The sequence below is a fragment of the Solanum pennellii genome, chromosome 1 (genome assembly GCF_001406875.1).
Source record: "Solanum pennellii chromosome 1, SPENNV200".
Taxonomy (NCBI): domain Eukaryota; kingdom Viridiplantae; phylum Streptophyta; class Magnoliopsida; order Solanales; family Solanaceae; genus Solanum; species Solanum pennellii.
The window spans coordinates 87,485,413-87,507,057 of record NC_028637.1 but is presented as its reverse complement, the minus strand read 5'-3'; the positions used below and the strand labels follow the sequence as shown (position 1 = coordinate 87,507,057).

At 35.7% G+C, this 21,645-nt stretch overlaps 1 protein-coding gene and 1 pseudogene across 1 annotated transcript; one reads left to right on the top strand and one right to left on the bottom strand.

Annotated features, from left to right (window-relative positions):
* LOC107024564 overlaps positions 1-17,486 on the top strand; it is an 18,557-nt pseudogene extending 1,071 nt beyond the window's left edge.
* Positions 17,487-17,739: 253 nt separating this feature from the next.
* Positions 17,740-18,290, bottom strand: LOC107024553. The gene is made up of 2 exons (XM_015225550.1): positions 18,083-18,290; positions 17,740-17,990 (listed from the first exon to the last, which is right to left on the bottom strand). Exons 1-2 carry the CDS (start codon positions 18,288-18,290, stop codon positions 17,740-17,742), a joined length of 459 nt encoding a protein of 152 aa, XP_015081036.1.
* Between the last annotated feature and the right edge of the window lie 3,355 nt (positions 18,291-21,645).

Genomic DNA, 21,645 nt, shown 5'->3' with positions numbered 1-21,645 from the left:
ATTCCTTTTGGGCAGAAGCACTTAATACTGCTGCTTATGTTATCAATTTATCTCCTGTTGTTGCTTTAGATGGTGATGTCCCTGACAGAGTTTGGACTGGTAAGAATGTTTCTTATGATCATCTTAGAGTCTTTGGGTGTAAAGCCTTTGTACATGTTCCTAAGGATAAAAGGTCACAGTTGGATTTAGGCAGTGTATCTTCATTGGTTATGGTCAAGATGAATTTGGCTATCGTTTCTATGATCCTGTTGAGAAGAAACTTGTTAGAAGCCGTGATGTTGTGTTCTTTGAAGACCAAACAATTGAAGATTTTGACAAAGCTGACAAGGCTGATTTTCAGAGTAGTGAGAGCTTAGTTGATGTTGATCCAGTTCCTTTGACTATTGCACCGGAAGAAAATCTTCATAATGATGAAAATCAAGTTGATAATGAAGATGGTGATCATGTTCAGAATGACCGGCATGATGTTGTTGATGCTCCAGTGCAAGATGATGTGGTTGTCCAACAACCAATTATAGATGCTCCAGAGAGTTCTCTCAGACGATCTAGTAGAGAGAGAATTCCTTCATCTCGTTATTCTCCCAATGAGTATGTACTCTTGACTGACGGGGGAGAACCTGAGAGTCTTGATGAGGCCATGGAAAGTGAAGAAAAAGAAAGGTGGTTTGATGCTATGGAAGATGAGATTAAATCCTTGCATGATAATCATACCTTTGATTTGGTTAAGTTACCTAAAGACAGAAAAGCTTTGAAAAACAGGTGGGTTTTTCGGGTGAAACATGAAGATGGTAATCCAGTTCCACGGTACAAAGCTAGATTAGTTGTCAAGGGATTTAATCAGAAAAGGGGAGTTGATTTTGATGAGATATTCTCTCCAGTTGTGAAGATGTCATCCATTCGTGTGGTTCTAGGCTTGGCTGCAAGTCTAGATTTAGAGGTTGAGCAAATGGATGTTAAAACTGCTTTCCTCCATGGTGACTTAGATGAAGAAATTTATATGGAGCAACCGGAAGGTTTTGAAGTCAAGGGTAAAGAGAATTATGTTTGCAAATTGAAGAAGAGCTTGTATGGTTTGAAACAAGCTCCCAGGCAGTGGTACAGGAAGTTTGGTTCTTTTATGAGTCAGCAGGGCTTCAAGAAGACTTCTTCAGACCATTGTGTTTTTGTGCAAAAGTTCTCTGATGGTGACTTTATTATTGTGTTGCTTTATGTTGATGACATGCTTGTTGTTGGTCATAATACTTGCAGGATTCAGAAGTTGAAGCAAGAGTTGAGTAAGTCTTTTGCTATGAAAGACTTAGGACCAGCAAGGCAGATTCTTGGCATGCAGATTGTCCGTGATAGAAAGGCCAAGAAATTGGTATTATCACAAGAGAAGTACATTCAGAAAGTACTTCGCAGATTCAGCATGGACAAAGCTAAGGTTGTCAGTACACCTTTAGCTATGCACTTCAAATTGAGCACGAAACAGTGTCCTTCTAGTGATGATGAGAAGGAAGATATGAAGAAAGTTCCTTATGCTTCAGCTGTTGGTAGTTTGATGTATGCGATGGTTTGTACAAGACCGGATATTGATCACGCTGTTGGAGTTGTTAGCCGTTTTCTTTCTAATCCGGGAAAAAACATTGGAATGTTGTGAAGTGGGTTATGAGATATCTCTGTGGCACTTCTAGTCTGAGTTTGTGTTTTGGTACAGGGAAGCCTATTCTTTGTGGTTATACTGATTCAGACATGGCTGGTGATGTTGATACTCGCAAGTCTACTTCAGGGTACTTGGTTACTTTTGCAGGGGGAGCTGTGTCTTGGCAATCTAGGTTGCAAAAATGTGTTGCTCTATCTACTACAGAAGCTGAGCTTATTGCTGTCGTTGAAGCTTGTAAAGAATTGCTTTGGATGAAGAGATTCTTGGGGGAACTTGGTTGTGCTCAAGAGAGGTATGTGCTTTATTGTGACAGTCAAAGTGCTATACATCTTGGCAAGAATTCTACATTCCATGGTCGATCTAAACACATTAATGTGAGATACCATTGGATTCGAGATGTGTTGGATTCTAAGTTGCTTGAGCTTGAAAAGATTCATACAAATGACAATGGTTCCGATATAATGACTAAAGCTTTGCCAAGAGGGAAGTTTGAAGATTGTTGCATGGTTGCCGGGATGGGGGTCTCCTCCACATAGTCGTGAGGGGGAGAATTGTTGGGTTATGGGCCTTTTCCCCTTCCTATGTGGATAAATAAAAGCCCAATTTGGACCAACCCATTTTTGGCCATAGGCCCATTCTTATGAGGCAAATATAAGCCTATTTAGGTCTTATTTTCAAATACACAGTGTTTTTTCAGCAGCCAAAAAGAGAGAAAGAGAGCAGTTTTCGCAGTCAAAATTTAGCCCTAACAGCCAACTCAAATTGTGATTTCCGCTTCGTTTCTTGTCCGATTGAGCTGATTTTTGGACAGCATATTATCTTCATCTCAATCTTTGATTAGGAACTGACAGAGTTGGATTTGGTGGCCTGCAGCTTCAGTTTTTCTGTCGTGAACAGTAGCTGCGAAATTGGTGATTTTGCTCCTTTAATTCTCTAGATTTGGTGCAATCTTATTTTGTTGTTGCTCATTGTTTGGCACTTGTTTTGTGGCCAATTTTGGAGAACAATATTGTAACTCTTGGTGATTATAGTGGAGCTTTTTGTCCCGTGGTTTTTTACTCTTCACATCGAAGGGTTTTCCACGTAAATCTTGGTGTCTTGTGTGATTGGTTTATTATTGCCTTGTTATATTTGTTTGGTTGAATTACTTGTTGCCTTACTATCATGTTGCTTGTGGTTGTTTGTATTCTCTTGGTTCAAATCGAGAAGGGAAAGTATAGACTAGGGTATTCTTCCGCTGTTATCGTGTCAGGCATTCTTTGTTAGTGCCTTGTCTTTCCCAACAATACCAGGCGCGACGATTCTGAATGCACTTGAATCGGCATTTTTCGCTCAATTTTCATAGTTTAGCCTTTTTTAACTCCTTCTAAGATATTTTAACACTCTTTAGTGATTCTAATTACTTGAAATGATTTCTAAACACCTAGGAATCACCAAAAAAATAAGCATCATAACCTTGAATTCACAATTTCATTTAAGGAAAGTTATGATTAAAGTCGAAAAAATTAAGACTTAAGTTTAGAAATTAGGAAGAAAGTCAAAGAAAAGTTCTTAAAGTTTCCAGATTCTTTATTAAACATCTTAACGTCGTTTTAATGCTCTTCAATTTAAGGAAAGAGTTGAAGCTCTTCCTTCAAAAGTTATAAGGGAACTAAGTATTCCCTAAGAGTTGGGTTCATTTCTCAAAAGCTTTAAATGAACTAAGTATTTCCTAAGAGTTTATAAATGTTTTGTAACATCTCGTAACTCGAAATACCCTATAATAAGTTGAGAAACTAAAATTTTTCACTTTTGGAAAGAATAGGAAAAATCTGAAAATTTTCCTAAAGTTAAGAAAGTGAGTTTTTGGTCATTTACAAATGGCAATAACTTCAAGATCAGGATGAGTTGGAGTCAGTTCTTTATATGGTTGGAAAGACCTTGGAAATATCTTTCCAACGGTGCCGAGTTTGCATGATTTTGATATGTTATGAGAGAACTATGTCTTTTGAAAATTGGATTGTTGAAGTAAGGGAAGTCCAATTCCGAATTTAAGTAAGGGCAAACTAGTCTTTTCACCCATATATTTCCTAATTCGTTTTAAGGGTTTATTTGGGATAAAATTAAGTTTTAGTTTAGATTATAAAAGTTATTTACGCTTAGGTCTTGGAGAAAAGAGAAGATAAGAAGGAAAAGGGGAGAAAGATAAAGAATTCGCCAGGAAAGCTAAGGTTTTGCGAGTGGAATTGATCTGGGGTGATCCCTATCAAGGTATATGAGATCTTTACATGTTGGGTTAGTTCACCCACACACCAACTTGTTTAATTCAGCTAATTTTGAGTAGATTGAATTATGAAAATTGAAGTTCTTGATGAACATTATTGAATTCCTTTTGGTTGAGTTGTACCATGCCTAGAGTTGATTTGATTCGTGTTTCCGGGTTATTTATCGAGTCGAATCTATTGGGTATTGAGGGTATTAATGATCCTAATATTTTGAGGGTTTAGAGATGAAAAAAGATAAGAAGAGTCAAAACGTCTGTCAATAGGGCCCTGGGGCGCTGCGCCTCCCATATCTTCACAGGACATTCTCTGTCCGTAGGGCCTTGGGGCATCGGGCCAACCAGGGCGCCCCAAATTGGTCTCTGAAGTTTGGGGCCTAGCGACCCACGCCTCTCAGAGCGCCAAGGATGCCTAGAGACCCCATTTATTCCCCATCTTTTCATACTAGTTCCTAAGTGATATACCCATGTTTCTTAGTTTATTCCAACACTCTACGGTACATCTAAACATCATGAAATCATCCATAAACATGAGATCATGAACCTTTAATCCATAATCCAATTCAAGTAAAGTTAAGATCAAAGTCAAAGAAGTTAAGAGTCAAGTCTAAATGTTAAGAAGCAAGTCAAAGTAAGTTCATAAGCTTTCCAAGAGTCTTTAACAAACATTTTAACTTTGCCTTAAGGCTCAATTTAAAAGTGAAGCAAAGAGTAAAGAGTTGAGTTAAATTATCAAAAGTTATAAGGGAACTAAGTATTCTCTAAGAGTTAAGTTGCAAGTTAAAGAAAAGAGTAAAGCGTTGAGTTCATTTCTCAAAACTTATAAGGAAACTAAGTATTCCCTAAGAGTTACAAATGTTTTCACATTTTTAGCAAGAAAGGAAGCTAGAATTCATACAAAGCCTTTGGCTAGTTTTAGAAAAAGGACAGTTTAATTTCCAAGAGAGCTTTTAAAGCTAAGTTTGAGAAATTACCTCAAACCAGATAAGAAGTTGTTTTGAAAACATATGAGCTAAGTATTTTGGTAGTAGTATTGACCACCTATATAGGGAAGCTAGTTCAATTAAATCAAGCCCCCATAAACTATGTTGACAACATGGACAGAAGAAGGGTCATACTTTTTTGAAGATTCCTTAGTGTTTTTTTAGCATAGTCCACACTTATGGAAAGGTATAGGACGGTCCTCTTGCAACGTGATGTAAGACGTTGTACCATCGCCTAGGATCATACTGATGGCTGTCGGTTAGAGAATCTCTCATATAAACTATATTACTTTCATATATAAGTAAAGTTGAGTTTATTGTTGCATTTTCTTTAACGAACTAAGTTGTTTTACTGTTTTACAAAGCTTTATATATATCACATGTGTTTTTATCGTTTTATTTTAAGTTGAGTAATTCATGAGTTGAGCAGAGCCAAGGTAAGCTTCTTCTTACTCTTTTCAAGCATAAAGTTTTTGTTTAGCATTCCAACTCGCATACTCGTACATTCAATGTACTAATGCCAGTTGGCCTGCATCGTTTTATGATGCAGACGTAGGTAATCAGGATCAGCATCCAACACCTGATTGATCTAGTTTAAGCATGCTGAGTCAACGGTGAACCTCTTTGCATCTGGAGGACTCTTTTGTTGCTTTCAATCTTTTCATTTATAGAATATTAAGGGGTTCGTCACAACATTCATCTTAATATTATAGAGGCTTCCTAAACAGATAGTCAATCAAATAATCAATATTGAGTCTTTTTTTTTATCTTGCATTCTAGATATTTTATTTTGAGACTTAAGTGTTATTTTGGCCAAAACATTTATTTTCAAGTTATCCTTGTGAGAACAGTTCTTGTTTATTGTTGAGTTAAGTCTTCCACTGAATTAAGTAAACCAGGCCAAGGGTTCGCTCAAGGCCAACAATGATCATCGGGTGCAGGTCACGTCCAGGGTGTAGGCTCGGGGCGTGACATTTTTTCACATTTAAGTTAAGAGGAAACTCTTTAGAAAGAGTTTTGAATAAGAAAAAGAAAACATTGATTCCAAGAGAGCTTTTTAAACCTAAGAGTTGAGTAATTACCTCAACCTAAAGAAGGAAGTCTTTTTTGTTTTTATATATGTTGCATATGTCTACCTACTTCATATTAAGTCAAGTTATTCATGGGTTGAGTAGAACCAAGGTAAGTGTTCCTTCTAACTCCTTTCAAGCATAAGTTGTTAGCATTCCGACTCTCATACTCGTACATTCAGTGTACTGATTCCAGTTGGACTGCATCGTTTAATGATGCAGACATACGTAACCCGGATCAGCATCATCTAGCGCCTCGTTGATCTATCTAAGCACTCGTAGTAGTGGTGAGACTCATTGCATTCTAGAGGACATATATTTATTGCTTTTCGGTCTTTTTTTTATTGATATTGTGGGGTCTGTTCCAACATCCATCTTAGTATTATAAAGGGTTCGTAGACCAGACAATTTAGTTTGGAGTCTCTTGTTTGTATTGCATATGTTTTGCTATGAGACTTAAGTGTCATTTTGGCCAAGTTATTTAATTCAAGTTATTTTATGTAAATTTTTCTTGTATTGAGTTAATTAAGTCAGGACAAGGGTCTGCTCAAGACTAGCAATGGTCATTGAGTGCCTTCCACGTCCAAGGCGTAGGCTCGAAGCTTGACACTGTCTTATTCTTATTAATTTATATTTAGAGAGTCCTTATAACTCGATACCGATAAGAGTCTTTGGGGCTTGGCCATGTAGACCTTCTTGTGATGGCTTGTCATTGCAAGGTCCATTGACCAACTTAAGTAGACCAAGTATATATTTTTCCTTATTCTTCCCGCTTGCCTAGACTTTTGCCTTCTTATGAGCCTTCTTGAATTGGTGAAGTTTGATTTTCTCACTAGATTTAGATTTAATTTACTGTTATAATCCTTTTCATTGAAGTTATTTGGACTATTGGTTCACAAAATCAGTAGTTGTTAACTAAAGTTGGTCATTTTCTCTCAATTAAATCACAAAAACATATTAATATTTAGTCCTGACATAGCAATCTGATCACTAAAGTTGAACACAAATAGAAATTATTGTTTATAAGAAGTGTTAATTGTTCATATTTGAAGAATTAGAGAATATCTAATCACTTGTCGATCAACATATTAATTGTACATCAATTTTAGATTATATTATTTCCACATTAAATTTGATATTAGTCATTGCACTTAATTTAAATATAATTCATACTTTATATACTATTTGCATGGAACAAATGTGAAAAAACTATCACATTGTTGAGTTGATATTTTTTTTTCTTTAAAAAGTAGTTTAGTTGTTAATTTACCCAAAATGTTTTGAATGACTGTTTTATAACCTACCGAAAATGATTTAGCTACTCTGTAACTTGCCAAACATGATTATACTTTCACTAGTACTTAGTTTAATAATTCACCTAAAATTAATATTTTTAGAAAATCAAAGTCAATCCCTTTCCTCTTTCTCCTATAATTATCTTAAACAATATTTCCTCCGTCCCATAATTAAGCAATTGAGTCACCATAATTCTTTTTCAATTAAAGTTAACATCATAAGGAGTGATTGCATGTGTCACCTCAAAATATTTAAACTTTTAAGAAGTCTTTCTGAATAATGTTCTTGTGACAACATTATACCATGTTTACTCCTTATTACCTTAAGTCCTTAACTACCAAAATCATATTTACTTCACTCAAATTTTTTATATCAAAATTAGTAGCTAGACAAAATAAATTTGTTATCATTCACAATATTTAAACTTGTATCAAATATAGGCATGTCATCCATATATAAACATATTATCACATAATCATTGTCTACAATTTTGGTAAAAAAAAAAACATTTATCTACTTCAACAGAAAAAATTGTCTTTCAATAAGACTTGATCTAATTTTTCATGTCACTCTTTGGTAGCTTGTTTAAGACCATAAAGAGATTTAACTAACTTACAAATTTTGTTTTCTTGTACAAAAACAATATATCCCTCAGGTCGAACCATATAAATCTCTTCTTCTAAGTCACCATTTAAGAAAATTGTTTTTACATTCATTTGGTGAATAAAAATCTTGTGTCGAGTAGAGGAAATTCTAGTCATTGGTGCAAATGTATCAAAATAATAAGTATCTTATTTTTGGGAAAATCCTTTTGCTCATAACCGAGATTTATATTTATCTATAGATCCATCATCATTAAGTTTCTTTTTGAAAATCCATTTACAACCAATAGGTTTTGCACCAGGAGGTAAATAAGTTAAAATTCATATTTTATTTTTGATAATTAAAATCAATTTCAGATTGTATTGACTCTTTCCAAAATTAAGCATCAAAAGAACATATAGCTTCGAAATAATTTAATGTTTCATTGTCAACAAGAAAAGTTTGAAAATCATTTTCATAAGAAAAATATTATTTTCTTGTCTTTTCCTCCTTTTTAGTTCCTCCATATTAGCGATATTCCTACCATTTCTTTCAACAGGTGCATGATAAATTTTATCACACAATGAACAAATATGATTTGAAAACTTAGCATTCTTTGTCTCAGTAATAGTATTGCAATCAAGCACATCATTTTTCAACATAATAAATCTATATGCAACACTATGTTCTACTTATCCAATAAGCATACAATCAACAGTTTAAGAATCAATTTTTCTCTCTTTAGGTTCAGGCAAAAGAACTTTAGCAAGACACCCTCACACTTTTAAATATTTCAAATTAGGTTTATAACCTTTCCACAATTCAAAAGGAGTTTATCAGTTCTTTTATGAGGAATTCTATTTTGTAAGTGACATGCAAATAATATAGCTTCACCCCATAAATTATCAGGAGCATTAGAACTAATAAACATGTAATTCATCATTTCTTTTGAAGTTCTATTTTTCCTTTCAACTACTTTAGAATAATTTCTTTTTTTTCACACGCATGCACGCACGCGCACACACACACACCCACACACGCACACACACACGCACACACACACACACACACACACAACGCCCACACGCACGCACGCACGCACACACACACGCACACACGCGCGCGCGCGCGCGCGCACACACACACACACACACATGCACACACACACACACGCACGCGCACGCGCGCACACACACACACACACAATGAGATATATTTATAGTCCATAATTCAGAAATAAATCTTAAAAATCATTTATTCTTAAATTTTGTATCTAGTCAAACTAACTTATTTTATTTGGAATGACATGAATATCTAAATATTTTTAATGAGATAGATTTATAGGCCATAAATGTTTAGAATCTTTTATTCTTAATTTCTGTATCTAGTCAAACTAACTCACATAATTAAACAAAATATCTATATTTTTTTAATGAGATAGATTTATTGTGAAATAAACATTAAAAATTTCTTTCTTTAATATCATATAAACTGAGACGGAAATGGTACGTCCTTTTTAAGTTCTCATTCTTTCTCAATGTACATAACACTTTTCACAACCATGTCTCAAAATAATGCAAATGACATGTTCACACAAATAAAGAGGATATCACCATTTTCATAACATTGCACAATTCACAACAATGTCAACAATGATTCAACAAGTCTTTCATACCATTTTCTATTATCAACATATCACACACAACCCATTATTCACATTGCCTTTTATTAGCTTCGTTTTCATTATTAGAATTAATCAATGTGGACAAGTCAATCCATTGCCAAGTCTCATTACTCCCAAACATATACCACAAGGAAATACACGCATTTCATACACTTAACAATGGTTTAAGCATTTTGGAACGATTTTTCTTTTTGTAGTTAATATAATAACTTTTAACGACGAAGCAATAAATCGTTTTTGTATACTTTAAGTGACACACATTTAGTGACGACTGAGTGACAGATTATTTTTCGTCATATATGATTTTTAGTGACGAAAATATAATTTATTAATGATAAAATTATTTGTCCTTGATATTCAATTTTGTTGTAGTGTGAAAAGTTGATACTTTTTTGAAGTTTAATTATAACTTTCATTACTTCGAGTCTTTGATAGATTTAGGAGAGAATTGTGAATTCTAGAAAATGTAGAGTTCACGATTAGGACTAGCATAAATAATTGTAATTACTTCATATTATCATAAACCACATACACCTCAATACGGTTCATTTTTATTTTCTTGGATCAAACCTCTTTCAAAGTTCAAAAATTTCATATTGCACTAATTCTATTTTATAACTCGCTATTAATAAGAGTCCTTGGGGCTTGGCCATGTTGGCCTTCTTGTGATGGTATTTCATTGCAAGGTCCGTTAAAGAGCCCTTATAACTCGCTATTAATAACTCGCTATTATACTTTAATAAAGAGCCTTTATAACTTGGTATTAATAACTCGCTATAATACTTTAATTATTAATTAGGTAAATAAATTCACCTCACATTATTTTATTATAAAAATTTACAGTTGTAAAAACAGTAAATGTTTCATTATAACTATAAAAAAGACAAAATCAATCTCTTTCTTCTTTCTCCTGTACTTACCTTACATAAAAGTCTGTTTTAATATTTAACTCTCTTTTAAATATTCACCGCTCTTCAAATTTATATGACTCACTTTCTTCTTAATTCAAATTCAAATTAAAACAAACTCCCATTCTACACCTAGATAATTTATAATCGCACAAACATTTTTAATATAATAAAGATTAGGGATAATGCATAAGTACCTCCTCAACCTATGTCCGAAATATCACAGACACACTTATACTATACGAAGGTCCTATTACCCCCTGAACTTATTTTATTATTAATTTCTACCCTTTTTCTGCCTGCATGACACTATCTTGTGGGTCCAACGCTGGTTGACTTTTATTTAATCTAGTGCCCACGTAGGTCGAAAAGGGGTAGAAAATTACCTATAAAATAAGTTCAGGGGGATAATAGGACCTTAGCAATAGTATAAGTGTGTCTTTGGAATTTCGGGCGTGCATTTCCTCTTAAGATTATAAATTTCAAAAAATTCTGTTCTTAACTTTTGTATCTAGTCAAACTAACTTATATAAATTGGAACAACATGAATATCTATACAGTTTTATTGGGGAGAAGAGTCTGAAAAATACTGCAACTTTGACCAAAATTGTTGTTACGATATCAAACTTTATGAAGGACTTTTTACCTCTTGAACTATTAAATATTCTGCTGAGAAAAGGAACAGGTCATGTCAAAATGGTAATCTTACTCCGTCTTCTTCGACTTGTGCTGTGAATATTGGAAAAGAGAGTGTGGGTTCTGGGAGGAAAAGAAAAATGTTAGTTTCTGAAGATGCAAATAATGGAAGGAGGAGCAAGTTCAGTCCAGCAACTTGTGAGCCTATCATTGGACGGATTTTCGTTGAGGAAATACCTAATGATGATGATGATGATACGGATGATTCGGAGGATGATAATGTTGTTGTCATTGTAGAGGAGGAAGAGAGTAATATGTTGAATGAAAAAGATGAGGAGGTTGTTGTTGGGCTTTGTGGAGGCTTGTGAGCCGGCCCGACCCATTACTGAAACCCTAGGTTAACCATTTGGCTTTCCTATAAATATGATCCTTGTATTTGTAATTCTAGAGCAGCACAAGTGAAATAAAATCCTCCTGTTACAGTCGTGGAGTAGGGAAACCGAACCACGTTAAATTCTTGTGTGTCCCGTTTGTGTTCCGTTTCTCTTTTCTCTAGATTATTTGTGTGTGTTGTGTGTTTAATTCCCAACAATTGGTATCAGAGCGAGGTTTCAACAACATTGTAACACAAACTGTGAGAAATTGTCACCTAGGGTTCTTGTGTGAAGAACTGTGTGCAGGGAGGAGTAGCCGCCGTTACCGTGTGGGTAACCTCAAGCAGCAGCCGGCTAGGAGAACCGCGCAGGGTGCGAACAGCCGTCGTCCGTGTGCTGTCCGTCGCGCCGTTCCGTTGGCCGCCGCGTCGAGGAGCCTCAGATCCAGCCGCGAGCGTCCAGATCGTGAGCATCGTCCAAATCGCCGCCCGCTGTCTGTAGACGCCGTTAAGGGAATTGCCGAAGTCCTTTGAGATGGCAGAAGATGGGAAGTTCCGAATTGAGAAGTTCGATGGTACAGATTTCAGTTGGTGGAAGATGCAGATTGAAGATTTGCTGGTTCAGAAAGATTTGGACGTAGTGTTGGGTGACAAGCAAGGAAAATTGTCTGATGCAGAGTGGGCAGTTTTGGATCGGAAAGCTATGTCAGTTATCCGACTCTCGTTGACCAAGAATGTTGCGTTCAACATTCTTAAGGAGAAGACAGCGAAAGGCATCTTGGAAGCCTTGTCTAACATGTACGAGAAGCCATCTGCAGCAAACAAAATTTTTCTGATTAGAGAGTTGGTGAACACAAAGATGAAGGAAGGCAGTTCAGTTACCGAGCACATCAACTCATTGAATTCGATCTTAGCCAGACTTTTGTCAGTTGGCATTAAGTTCGATGATGAAGTTCAAGCTTTACTACTGTTATCATCATTGCCTGACAGTTGGTCCGGAACGGTTACAGCAGTTGCCAGTTCAGTGGGACCTAATGGATTCACCTTTGAGAAGATTCGTGATCTCGTTCTTGGCGAGGATGTCAGAAGAAGGAGTTCTGGAGAATCATCAGGTGATATGCTAAACGTCGTCAGAGGCAGAGGAAATAACAGAGGTAGTGGGAGCAGGAACCGAAGAAGGAGTCAGTCAAAGGCTCGGGATGGCTCAGGTGTAACATGTTGGAACTGCAAGGAGGTGGGGCATTTCAGGAATCAATGCCAGAAAGACAAACAAGTCAACATTGCAGAAGACAGCGTCAACGAGGATTTGTTTATCTGTTGCGCGGAGAGCAATGTGGATTCCTGGGTCATGGATTCTGGTGCTTCTTTTCACGCTACCCACAGCAGTGAAGCATTGCAGAATCTGGTTATTGGAGACTTTGGAAAGGTAAGGCTTGCAGACGATAGAGCTCTTGATGTTACGGGCATGGGTGACATGGTGCTGAAGACGCCAGTCGGTTTCTGGACCTTGAAGGATGTCAGAGTTGTTCCAAGCTTGACGAAAAGTTTGATTTCTGTTAGGCAGTTGGATGAACAGGGACATCATGTGAAGTTCGGAAATGGGCAGTGGAAGGTCGTGAGGGGCAATCTTGTCATGGCTCGTGGAACAAAAAGAGGATCGTTGTATATTGTCGGATTACCGTCTGAGGGAGTGACCGTCCCAGTTCAGAAGAAAAACAAAGTCCGGTTCACAGAATCTCGTGGGCAGAAGAAGGTTGTCTTTGCAAGAAAGAAACCCAGAGCCACAGGTCAGATTCAGGATGAACGAGCAAGGAAAGGTTCAGGAAGACCAGTCAGAGGCGTTTGTGGCAGTGGGAGCACCGGCCGTGCTTCAGCCAAGGCTCCTAGAAGACAGTGGGTCAAGAGAACCAGTATTCCAGCTGTTGATACGTCTCCAGAAAATATCTTGCTGAGTATGGAGAGTGTTTGTTCTCAGGGAGTTCTAGGATCCGGCAGTTCGTGTCTCAAGTGGGAGCCGGTAGGGACCGAGGACGAGTCAAGGGCAGTTTCAGCCGTGACTGATGTGTTGAAGCTTCGGGGAGCTTCAACGGGCCTTTCAGTTGACTGATGAGAAGGCCGCTGTAGCAGGAGAGAGTTGAAAAAGATTACTAGACATACAAGTGTTCTAAGTGGATGACAGTTGAAATTCTTCAAGCCTCCAAGTGGGAGATTGTTGGGCTTTGTGGAGGCTTGTGAGCCGGCCCGACCCATTACTGAAACCCTAGGTTAACCATTTGGCTTTCCTATAAATATGATCCTTGTATTTGTAATTCTAGAGCAGCACAAGTGAAATAAAATCCTCCTGTTACAGTCGTGGAGTAGGGAAACCGAACCACGTTAAATTCTTGTGTGTCCCGTTTGTGTTCTGTTTCTCTTTTCTCTAGATTATTTGTGTGTGTTGTGTGTTTAATTCCCAACAGTTGTTTCATCTACCTCAAGCATGAAGTCGGTGGAAGTGCATACTGATAGCACCTCATCTTCTGAGTCTGAATCAGAAGATGAAAAGAATGAAGAAGGAGAAAAAGAGTCGAATGGGGGGTTAGCACCTGAGCTTGTTGTTGAGAGTGAAAAGCAGAAGAAAGGCGGATCATATCTTCTTCGTTCACGTTCACTTTCTAAGTCCAAAAAGAAGAAGTTGAACAATGGAACTGGTAGTAGCAGCCCAATTCTTCTTACTGCTGAGGAGGAGTCTGATGGCGAGGAGTCTAAATCTGAAGAAGATTGCGAGGTTGATGAGTCGGTGAAGAATGTCGTTCAAAAGGACAAGAGGATTGGAAAGAAGATTCTTGAAGATTCGGAATTTATGAAATTTGTTATTGATTCCATCATAAATGTTGATGATCATGATAAAATTACTCCTTTTGAAAAGAAGGAACGGCTTCCTGTCAAGGAAACACTTCCTTTAGTATTTCGGTTTGAAGACGAGGAACCTCCTCCCCCTGAGAAAGAAGAATGGGAAAAGGAAGTTGAAGATCTTTTTGCTGAAATGCAGATGTGTATCTTAGAGTCAGATATTGGCTTTACAAATTCATCCGCTTCGCAGATGCAGAATGGAGACTTAAGTGACTGTCAGATGGGGAACCACAAACTTGTTCTAGATGAACAAATTGGACTCATCTGTAAAGTTTGTCCCTATGTGCATTTGGAGATCAAGTACATCTTCCCTTCTTTTGTAAGTATACGAGTTTTGTCCCGTGAAACACTTTTTCATTTAAATTAGGAACGCAATTTAAAGTTCTACATGAATCAATCCTAAACAACTACTTTTTTTTTATGCTACTAGATTGAAAAAGGTTAAGCACAAGGACGTACTACACAATCTATTATTTTACTTCTAATAGTAGTGATATCAGTAGCAAACAATTTACTAAGCACTGAAGTAGAAGTGTGTCCTAGTATTTTGTGCCAAAGAGTAATATCCAGTTTGATGTTTGATACACAATTAGAGTAATAGGTTTTCCTGCAGCTTGAACTGAAAGTAAATTGAACTTAAACTGGATATACAACACATTGGACATATGATATATATAGTACTTGATGCAGTGTGTAACCTGTGCCACATCTCCATTAGGCAGTTGCACTTCTTAGGACTGCTCAGTTTATTAATTGAGGATGAAGCATATGGTTTAGCAAAATCAAGTATGAAGCCATATGTGAGAGACTATCATAGCCATAGTTCAATCATACCTGTCACGTTTGCAGATTTGTTAAGATGTCGGATCATTGCAGTGTGTTGTGTCAGCAACTTCACTATGTGAGTATACTGCTCTTGTGTGAAAGGACTAGCCTCAACATGACTTAGTTGGATTTTTACGCTGATCATTCACATTTGTGTTGATACCATAGCCAAACGCTGGTTGTGCCCTCTGTGATATTCAGCATGAGAAGCCTCACTTCAACATGCTATCCTTATATTTGATTCTAAGGAAAATTGTATGCTGCACTTTCACCTGTCTGCTGTATGTAGCAACTTTATAGTTACTTGAGTTCTCATTGGATTTGCTACTTTACTACTTTAATCCTCTAGTCTATGTTACTTACTTCAACATGCTATCCTTATATTTGATTTTATCAACTGGCTCTTCAATTTATTTTTGCTTGACGCTTAAACTCTTGGATTTCTGTCATTGCAGGCTCAAAGAACTCGAGGGAGATATGAAAGAAAACATTTAGGACAATCGCCGTCACTCTTGGATGTTGGTGGCTTCAGATTCTCTGATTCTTCTGAAGTCCAAGATTCTCTGATTAATGAAGAAGGAACTGTGTGGGATTTAGTTCCACAAAGTGCCAAATCAACCATGCATCCTCATCAACGTAGTGGATTTGAATTTATGTGGAAAAACGTTGCTGGAGATATAAATCTCGAGAGGCTGAGACAGCCCCTATCTGATAGCAAAGGAGGATGCATAATCTCACATCCACCTGGAACCGGGAAAACCCGTCTCACCCTAGTATTTCTTCAGTCGTATTTGAAGCTGTTTCCAAAGTCTCGACCTGTAATCATAGCTCCTTCCAGCTTGCTGCTTAACTGGGAAGCTGAGTTCCAGAAATGGGAGGTGGACATTCCCTTCCACAACTTGAACAGCAAAGATTTCTCTTTACAGGAAGATGAAGCTACAGTGAGTGTGTTTCGCTGTTTATCCCATGCGGGAAAGAGAAATCCACACCTTATACGAATGGTGAAGCTGGGATCCTGGGTTAAAGGTAATAGTGTTTTGGGGATCAGTTATGATTTGTTCAGGATTCTTACCGGAGATGATGGAGACGGTTACGCTAAGCCGATTAGAGAAATCCTTCTTAAATATCCTGGTCTTCTCGTACTTGAAGAAGGGCACACTGCTCGGAATGAGCAAAGCCTTGTCTGGAAAGCTTTGAAAAAGGTTGAAACAGAGAAGCGCATAGTTTTGTCTGGAACTCCTTTCCAGAATAACATCAAGGAGTTATACAACACTCTCTGCGTCGTCAGTCCAAAGTTTGCTGCAGATTTGGAGCAGAAATGGGCTTCTCTTAGCAGTTCCATCGACAAGAATGCCCGAGCATTGGAAGAGCTTAGGGACATTATTTCACCACTTGTCCATAAGTGTAGTGAAAATGTAAAGAAGGTAAGCCTTCCGGGTATAAGGGACACTGTAATTCACTTGAAACCCACAGATTTGCAGAAGGAGTTGCTTAGAAGGATTCCTGAGAATCCAAGCTCCTTTTATGAACAAAATCTGGTGTCTCTTATCTCTGTTCATCCTTCATTAGTGGCCAATAGGAAGGAGTTCTCTGACTTAGAAAGTCAGCTAAAAGAGAGAGGTTGTCGGTTGGATCCAGATACCGGAGTAAAAATGAAATTTGTTGTTGAGCTTATCAGACTTTGCGGTGGGCTGAAGGAGAGGGTTATAATATTTAGCCAACTGCTTGATCCTCTAAACCTGATCAAGGAGCAACTCAGTTCTCTCTTTGGATGGACTTTAGGTCGGGAGATTCTCTACATGGATGGGAAGCTTGATGTGAAGCAGCGGCAGATATCTATAAATTCTCTTAATGACCGTAAGAGTGATGTAAAAGTGCTGCTTGCATCCATAAAAGCCTGTTCAGAAGGAATAAGTCTGATAGGGGCCTCAAGAGTGGTTTTGCTTGACGTTCTCTGGATCCCTCAGTAGAAGAGCAAGCCACCAGTCGAGCTTACAGGAATGGGCAGACCAAATTTGTGCATGTTTACTGTCCAGTAACATCAAAATGGGAGGTTGACAAGATTGAACAGCAGACGAGAAAGAAGTACCATTCAGATGTTCTTTTGTCTAGGAATCATGAAGCCAAGATGGATCCTTCATGTTCTGAGTCAGAGGATACCATACTAGAATCCATGTTTCGTGTATTTTGTTTACTGCTTGTCTTTGAAAAATGGTTCAAATGTTTTATCTCTTTCTTATCAGATCAGTTGGAGCATTTTTTTGGGTACTTGTTAGAGGAATTTTTGAAGCCATCCATCATTACAGGTACACTAGCTATACCATACCATCAGTAAGCATTTTTTTGGGTTGCGAAGGACACTTCCAAACATTTTGACACAACAATCTGTGAAGCTTTTCATATGCTAATTAATTAACTTGGGAGTTACATACTTGGTGTTTTAACACTCTCCCTCAACTCTTGCTTCTTTCCTTTTAATGACGCCAAGCTGACGACAGAAGTTTCCAAACTAACTCCTGGTCAAGTGTTTTGTTAATGTATCGGCAACTTGATTTTCTGTTTTGACCTGCACCATTTCCATTTCTTCTTCAAGAACTTTTTCTCGAAGAACATGGTAATGTACGCTTAGTCCTAGCGTGAAAAACTGGATTCTCCGCCAAGTTTATCTCCGACTGGTTGTCACAATACAATGGAATTGAATACTCCATTGGCTGATGCAAGTCCTTCAGCAATTGTACAAGCCAAGTGATTTCCTGAGCTCCCATTGCCGCTGCTCGGTATTCCACTTCTGTTGTTGACAACGACACAGTTGATTTCCTCTTGGTACACCAAGAGATTGCTCTTGATCCAAGTATAAACACATATCCAGCAGTTGATATGCTTCTGCGGAACTCTCTGGTTCTCTTTCATTTAGTTCTGGTTATTGTTGACCTCCTAAGTGGGAAGTGACAATCTTTGGCCATATGTCCCTTCTTCTTGCAATTGTATCACTTCCCTTCAAACTTTTTGCCGCAACTTTGATTCTTCCAACCACCCTCGATCTCCTCCAGTGCTCCCTTTGCCTTGACAACGTCCAATGCAAGATTGCATACAATAGACCCTTACGTACAACATCCAATGCACCGGGCTGCCCTTTCATCAACACTTAACCAAGTAATTACTGCTATAAGTTTCATTAACACTAACTATATTGCAAATGAACTGTTTATACTGAATAAAGACATCACAAATGCCGCGTTTTTAGACAAGAAAGATCTTGTTTTTTTGTAACATTTTTTATCTTTTACTTATTCCTTTCTTCTGATTTCAGGTACTTTGACGCAGATTCACATGAAGAATGCAAATAAGATTAGGATTTTCATCACCCACAAGATGTTATTGTAACTGCAAAAATATTGCTTCATGTCTATTTTTATTATGATTTTGATGGTATAAAAATATTAACTTCTCATAATTTTGAATGGATAGTAACTACTTATGATTAGCTATTATTATTTTAGTTAGTTTATGGAAATAATGTTAATACCTTCATTAAAGTAAGTATATGCAGCAGAACCCTCAGTTTGATTAGCTAGGTATGTCATCCGTTTGGAAAAATTCTTTTTTGATTTCTTATTCGGTATCTATATTAGAGTCCAACTAATTTGGATTCGCATCGCGTAAATCCCATTTAGGGTGAGGTGCTCTTTATCAAGGTTTTTCTATGACCTTGTAGTAAAATAATTTAAGTATTTTACGAAAAAATTAGAGTTAATCATATAATATTTGCACTCAATACTTTTAGCAAAATCTTTTACATGTATATATCAATTGTGAATGAAGAGCACACAAGCTGATCTTTTATTTAGTGTAGGTATCACATTCAATATTTGTTATCTAGAGTTAATTTAGTGTTATAATCATTTTAATTTAGTTAATTGGATTATTGCATCACAAAATAAATAAGAGTTGTACACTTTTTATGCTTAAATCATACATAGGCTTAGTTAAAACTGTACATTTTTTAAAATTAAATCACAAAAAATAAAAATAATAGTGTTTGTTCATGATAGAGTAACATAATCATTAAAGTAGATCAGAAATCAAGAATAACATTTATAAGAAAGTATGTGTTAGTTGTTTAACTTTGTAGGTACAGATTATACCTAATTACTTGTCCGTCATTAATTAATGTATAATTCGTATTGTATCTACTATTTTTGAATATATATAATACTTTAATGGCTAATGAAATCTTTAAATCCCGAAAAACTCAAAATCATATCTAAACAATCAAAGAATTAGACATGAGATACTCAATATTTCAAGTCTTTTCATATATAATTCACTCGAAACAATTCGAGTTTATAGCACAATTTTAAAAGCAAGCTTTAAAGAAACTTTGAACATGAATGAATCAGGAGAAGAAAGAAGGGAGGAAGGAATCAAGAATAAGAAGGAAAAGATCATATGAAATCATTAACGACCGAAAGAAAAAGACTAAATATTTATTATTCTTCAAATTTATACGACTCACTTTCTTTTTTATTCCTATTAAAACAAACACAATTCTATACCTAGATAATTTATAACCGCACAAACATTATTAATGTAATATAGATCGTAGATTTCAAAAATCTTCGATTCTTACATTCAATATCAAGTCAAAACTAACAAATATAAATTAAAACAGTATATATAAACTTTTATATTGAAATAGATTTATAGCCACATAAACATTACTGACATAATTTAGACTGATAAAAGTAATAAATAAAAGAAATAAGTATATTTAAAAATTATTGGACAAATAAAATTAAACGGAAGGGGTAATATCATAATTTTAACAAGAAATAGGAGAAAGTTGAAACTTACACATAAATAGCATTCATTGAATGTGTTTTATGCCTTTTTTAACATAAGGGGTTATAACGTAATTTCATCAATAAAAAACAAAGATACTAAAACTTATTCATAAATCACATTCGTTGAATGCATTTTATGCCTTTTTTTTTTCATCTCAATTATTAATGAGTATAAAATGAAAAATGATTTTCTTTATCGGCATAATAAAAGTAATCAAATAAATATATAAATACATACAAAAATTATTGGACAAATAAAATTAAACAGAACTGGCAATATCGTAATTTCAACAATAAATGGAAAAAGATTAAAACTTACACATAAATCGCATTTGTTGAATGTGTTTATGCCTTTCTTAACAGAAGGGGTAATAACGTAATTTCATCAATTAAAAAACCAAGACATTGAAACTTACACATAATTCGCATTTGTTAAATGAATTTTATGTCTTTCTTAAAAGAAGGGGTGATAACGTAACTTCATCAATAAGAGAAACCAAGACACTGAAACTTACCCATAAATAGCATTCGTTGAATGAATTTTATGTCTTTCTTTCTCAGCTCAATTAATGTTCAGCCTAAAATGGAAAAATAATTATATTAAAAAATATAATACAAGTAAAATTAAATTGAAATTGAAATATCGTAATTGCAAAAATAGATGGAAAAAGACAAAAACTTACACATAAATTGCATTCGTTGAATGTGCTTTATGCATTTCTTAATAGAAGGGATAATAATGTAATTTCATCAATAAAAAACCAAGACACTGAGACTTACCCCCAAAACTCGCATTCGGTGAATGTGTTTTACGCCTTTCTTTACCAACTCAATTAATGTTGAATATTAAATGAAAAAATGATTTTCTATTCTCGACATAATAAAAGTAATCAATTAAATAATAAATAAATTCAAAAAATATTGGAAAAATAAAGTTAAACAGAACGGGTAATATCGTAATTTCAACAATATATGGAAAAAGATTGAAACTTACTCATAAATTGCATTCGTTCATTGAATGCGTTTTATGCCTTTCTTGACAGAAGCAGTAATAACGTAATTTCTTCAATAAAAAATCAAGACACTGAAACTTACACATAAATCACATTTTAAATGCATTTTATGTCTTTCTTAGCAGAAGGGGTAATAACGTATATTCATCAATAAGAAAATCAGGACATTGGAACTCACACATAAATCGCATTCTTTGAATGAGTTTTATGTCTTTCTTTCTCATCTCAATTAATGTTAAGTATTGCATAAAAAATAATTATCTTTCTCGATATGATAAAAGTAATAAATGAATAAAACAAACATATTCAAAAATTATTGGACAAATAAAATTAAACCGAAAGGGTAGCATAGTAACTATAACAATAGATGAAAAAAGAGTGAAACTTAAACTTAAATTGTATTCGTCGAATGCGATTCATGCATTTCTCAACAGAAGGGGTAATAATGTAATTTCATCGATATAAAACCAAGACACTGAGACTTACCCATAACTCGCATTCGTTGAATGCGTTTTACGCCTTTCTTTCTCATCTCAATTAATGTAGAATATCAAATTAAAAAATAATTATCTTTCTCGATATTATAAAAGTAATAAATAAAATAAATAAGTTTATTCAGAAAATATTGAACAAATAA